This window comes from Octodon degus, unplaced genomic scaffold, assembly GCF_000260255.1.
Source record: "Octodon degus isolate 3935 unplaced genomic scaffold, OctDeg1.0 scaffold00027, whole genome shotgun sequence".
In the NCBI taxonomy this organism is placed as follows: Eukaryota; Metazoa; Chordata; class Mammalia; order Rodentia; family Octodontidae; genus Octodon; species Octodon degus.
The window spans coordinates 16,664,508-16,669,779 of NW_004524603.1; the positions used below are offsets into that span (position 1 = coordinate 16,664,508).

Genomic DNA, 5,272 nt, shown 5'->3' on the forward strand with positions numbered 1-5,272 from the left:
ATCTATTCTGTTTTTTCTTCATTGCTGGTCCTGGAGGTATAACAAGGCATTCACACTCAGTTCCATCCCCACACACTTTTATTGTGGGACAGGGGCTTGCTAAGTGTGCTTCTCCTGCCTCGGCCTCCTAGAGTACTAGGATTACAAACACGCACCACTAGACCCAGCCTCAGTATCTGTCTTTTGAGTATTTAGACCACTTACATTTGATGCAGTGATTTACACGCTAAGGCTTAATTCTCGCCATGCCCCCACTTGCTGTCTGTTTTTCCTGGATGAGTGTGTCTCACACAGAACCCTACAATATGCAGCTGGGGGAGGCTGTGCCCGCACAGCCCCTGCGGAGGGAGGACAAGAAAGCTAGGCTTGGACTCCTCCAGGCTTCCCTACACGTAAGCTTTCCCTGCCTCTGCCCTGCGATCAGTCTTATCCATGCATCTCACTTTACATTGTAAGACTCTAGTTGCTTTCACTTTCAGGTTGTTATAAATAGAGCTGGGGGTAACATTAGTATATTAAATTCCTGTTGTTAATACCTATGTGTTTGCTTAGATACAAGTTTCCATTTCTCTGAGATAAACGTGCAGAAGTGTAGTCACCAGGTTGTATGTGAGCGTGCGTCATGTGTACGACTCCCCTAGTGAACCAGCAAACCAGCAGGTGCTTGTGGGACCAGTGGACTCTTGACAGTGCAGTGTGGCGCTGTCTCTAGAAGGGGCTGCCTTCCTTTAATTTCAACCCTATCCCTTCCTCATCTCCTCTAGTGCCTTCTTCCATCAATAATGCCTCCTTCTTTGAATCTTTTCTGTCTTTGTTCAATGCTCCTTTTCCTCAACCTGCAAGTACTTACCCATGGTTCTAAAAGGCAATGAATTTTCCACCCACCCCATTCTAAATTTCTCTCTCTCGGCAGAACTGGGAATTGAACTCAGATCCTTGCGTTTGCCAGTCAAACGCTTATCCTACTGAGCCATCTCTCCGGCCCCGCTGGTTTCTCTTTTAGGTTAGCAAGACATTTTTCTTGTCCTGAACAACAATATTTTTAAGGCTGTGGTCTGCACTTCACTGGCTGAGTCTACTTTCTGCTGGGACTCTTTTCTGTACCTGCCACATCTTCCTAGTCCTTGTGCCTCTCTAGCGTACTGAAGAATCTGACTTGCCCTTTCCTTGGCTTCTTTTGTTTGTTTGTTTTCCTTTTCTTTTTGTGAGGCAGGGTTTCCCTGTATAGTCCAGGCTGGCCTTGAACTTACAGTGACCTCCTGCCTTAGCCCCCCAAGGTCTGAGATCACAGCTGTGCACTACCACTCCTGCTGCCCTGGCCTTGGATAAATAGGGACGAGCAGAAGAGAAAAGCATTTTTTTCCTCTCCTGATTTTTTAGATACTTTTTTTTTTTTTTTTTTGAGACAAGGTCTCAGTATGTTTCCTGGGCTGGTTTCCAACATCCTGACTCAAGCAATCCTCTTGCCTCAGTCTCCCAAGTGCTGGAACATGGGTGTTCCTGATTCTTTTCTTTCCTCACAGTTCTTCCTCTTTCTCTTTCATGTATTCTTCTATTCTACCCTTAAATACTCTCTTTCACATGGCTCCTCACCCCACTTAGGAGAGAATCTTTCTTTCTGCCCCCACTACTGCAATTACTATTACCATCACTTCTACTGACTTCTTCAGCGGCACCTTCTTTTTTTGTTTCTGGTGCCAGGAGTTAGACGCGGGGCCTCCTGCTTGCCAGGCAGGTGCTGTGCTTCTGAGCCACATCCCCGGGGGACCTGAGCTTTCTCTCACAGAAAACACTCAGCCTGGGCTACCCCAATGCCCTTGTGTGCCATGTCTCCTGGACACCCCAGAGACACTTAGGATTTCACGGCTGGAAAATGCAGAGCACTGACTGCCTGCCAGAGCTCTCCACCTCTGCCTCCTCAGCCAGCCACTGGCTTGTCAAGTTTCCGCTGATGGTGACACACTTCTCTTCTTGGTAGTGACTCACTCTGATGTGGGCTCTTGCTGACAACTTCACACTAGCCTCTTTTTACTTGATCTTTCCCCATCTTTTCGATAGGATGAAATATCCCAAAATAGAAATTTCCAGAATTTGAGGCTTTTTTAAAGAAAACTTTTACTCTACATGAGGTCCAAAACTCTACCTGCACCCTGTACTGTTCTTCCTTCACCCCATACACATGTGCACACATGCGTGCGCGCACGTGCGCGCGCGCACACACAATGTGCACATGAGTCCTTTCATAAACATGACTGTCTGTTTCCTTGGTTTCTGAGACAGGGTCTTGCTACAGAGCCCAGGCTAGCCTTGAACTCATGGTGCTCCTTCTGTCCTTCTGAGTGTTGGGATTACAGGTGCGCACTACCACACCCAGCAACATGACTGCTTTTTATTTGGTTATTTATATTTTCATTTATGTTTTTGGTACAGGGGCTCACTATGCAGCTTGGACTCGTAGCGATCCTGTTTTCAGCCTCCCTAGTGCTGGGATTACAGGTGTGCAGCATCATGCCTGGTCTTGTGCTTGGGGATGGGGCCTGTGTAGCATGTGGGGCTGGGGACTGAACCCTGTCCCTGTATTTGCCTAAGCAGGCACTTAGTCCACTGAGCTATCTTGCCAGCCCAAAATATCTTTCTTGATTTTCAAATTTTCAGCCAACACATGAATACCTCTAGCTGGATAGTACCTAAAAATTCGAACCTTTAGAACCTTGAAACCTTTTCTTTACATCATTATTTCCTATACATGTAAAACTGAAACACCTCCTACTTCTGAGTTCAGTTAATTCATAAAAAGGGTGACATTTCTGATATTACTATGCAAATCCCAGCAATAGCCACCTAACCTGCAGGACACTTTCTGTGGCGTGGGATTTAGCCAGTCACCCATGTGCTGCTGGTCCCCAACTTTCCTTGCATAAACTGACCTTGTAGCAGTCATTAGCAATGAGCTGTAGGAGACTAAAGGACTCGCCAGAGGTTTCCATCTTGAGATACAGTTCCCAGGCCAGTCTTGGCTTCTTATTCATGATATCTACAAAAGGAAACAACGTTTTAAAGTGTCACTGGGAAATGGCTTCTGCACCACTCCGTCTAGGGAGCAATGCGTAGCCCAAGCGCACAAAGCTATGGTGAACACCTCTTGCGCGGAAAGCGGGGAGCACTGGCCTTCAGCCGCATCCCTGCCCGAGCTGCACCCTGCCTGGCATAGTTAAGAGCCACTTAATCATGTCTTTTTGGATTGGCTTGGCTTCTAGCAGTTTTCTGCCTTGCCAATCTGCTTAAAAGAGGCCAACTATTATCATTCAATTGTACTCGTTATTTCAGCCTCATATAGAGTATCTAACTGGTAACTTTTTCCTGTGGCCACATGAAACTTAACGAAAAGCCAGGCGTGGTGGTGCACGCCTGCGATCCCAGCCCTTTGCAGGCTGGGACAGGTGGGCTGCCATGAGTGCGAGGCCCACCTGTGCTACACAGTAGTGAGTAGTGAGTTCAAAGCCAGCCTGAACTAATAGTGAAACCCTGTTTTAAAAAAAAAAAAAAAGTGAAAAATTTAAATCTGAGTGAAAATAAGGAACATGAAAGCACAATAATAGGCAGGCAGACAGAAAGATTATGGGCTATAATGTACAAAAAAATTACATTTTTGACATTTTTTCTCATTTCAGAAAAATGAAAAAGCAAAGTCAATGTAACAGTATCATTTCAAAAACACCAGTGCATGCTGCAAGCCTAGAAAGTTGAACAGAACTGAAAGAACTTGACCTCTTTCAGGCCTTACATAGAAGATCAATGTTGAATGATGAAACTAATCACGGATATACAACACACAGACATGATAGTTGCTATGGCGTGGATCTAGACATCCCCCAAGAGCCTCAAGAGTTCAAAGGTGGCTTCGGGAGGTGACTGGGCAATGGGGTGCTGTTCTCCTCAACTGATCAAGCTCGGCTGGAGGTGCAACTCAGAGGCAGGGCTTGTCTCCACCATGAAACAGTGATTGAGACAGCAACACCTACTGGTAGCATTATGAGTCTTACTTAAGCTGTGTTTACTCACTGTATAGAACAAAATGCAAAGACAGAAAGCAGTCTACTTTCCAAACAGATCATGCAATAAGAAAGAAAGAGGATTCCTACTGTAAATGTTTAAAAGAGGACTCACAGCAGCGCGCTAACCAACTGAGGTAAACGTAATCATTTTTCAACTTCTCATTTTGGATCAAGAGAAACACCTGTGACAAGAGGCAAGGAAATGAATAAGGCTGAGGGTGGCTTTCTAATAGTTACCAGCTTGCCATACCTGGATGATCGCTATAGCCTTGTGGTTCACAACAAAACTCAACTATAGAGTTAAAGTAAACTCTGGAAAAACACAAACAAATCGATCTTCACGTTTGGAGTCAGTGTGAAGGGTCCAGAGGAATGGGACTGACTGAAAGAGGAGACTCGGGGTTCTTACCATTGTCTTGTCATCTGGGTACTGATTACGTCTGTATGCTTACTTGGTGAAAAGCACCACATGGTGTACTTATGATTTACATACAAGGTGTGACCAAAAACTACAGTGGGTATTTTAGGGTTTAAAAGGTTGACTATGTTAAAAGCACATTGCTGTCTATTCCCTTCAAAATCCTCCCACCCACTTCAAACACACTACAGCCACCAGCTCACCACTTCTGGAGCAGATCTGGAGTCCTCTCTTAGTGAGTGTCTCTAGTTGGCTGTGTGGCTGTCTCCATATCAAGAATCGCTTCAAAATGTTGACCTTTCAAGGTCATTCTGGCTTTGGGGAAGAACCCAAAGTCACACCATGCCAGACCTGGTTAGTAAGGAGGCTGACTTCCTGTTGGGCGGCATGGAGCAGCAGCCTGCATTGTATTTTTTATCACACCTTGTAGAGACTTGAAAAGGACTTCCAGAACTGCTTCAGGAAGTGGCAAACATGACGGGGCAGAAGTGTGTTTGAAGGGACAGGGAGTATTTGGAGGGGGATTAACGGCAATGCATCTTTCACTCTACTACTTTTTTTTTTTTTTTTTGGTCCCAGGGATTAAACTCAAGACCTTGTGCTTGGTAGGCAGACTACAATAAATTTTTTTAAAATTTTACTTATTTATATGTGTGTGTGTGTGTGTGTGTGTGGCCAGCTCAGCCCGCCTGGGGGCGGGGCTGGCTGGCATGTGGTGCTGGGTGATTGAACCGCGGTCCCTGTGCTTTGCTAAGCTTGTTCTAAGTAGGTGCTTTAGACCACTGAGCCATCTCACCAG

At 45.6% G+C, this 5,272-nt stretch overlaps 1 protein-coding gene and 1 long non-coding RNA gene across 4 annotated transcripts in view; one reads left to right on the forward strand and one right to left on the reverse strand.

Moving 5' to 3' along the window:
* Positions 1-5,272, forward strand: part of LOC111816149 — a 41,091-nt gene that overhangs the window by 24,310 nt on the left and 11,509 nt on the right. The window lies entirely within an intron of this gene.
* The window catches only part of Ttc26 (tetratricopeptide repeat domain 26), a 69,782-nt gene that overhangs the window by 7,874 nt on the left and 56,636 nt on the right, over positions 1-5,272 (reverse strand). For all 3 annotated transcript variants that reach the window (XM_023712877.1, XM_012514235.2, XM_023712878.1), the window contains 2 exons: positions 4,168-4,237; positions 2,928-3,034 (listed from right to left, as the gene is read on the reverse strand). In XM_023712877.1, coding sequence (XP_023568645.1) covers positions 2,928-3,034; positions 4,168-4,237 — 177 coding nt within the window. The remainder of the gene's footprint in view (positions 1-2,927; positions 3,035-4,167; positions 4,238-5,272) is intronic.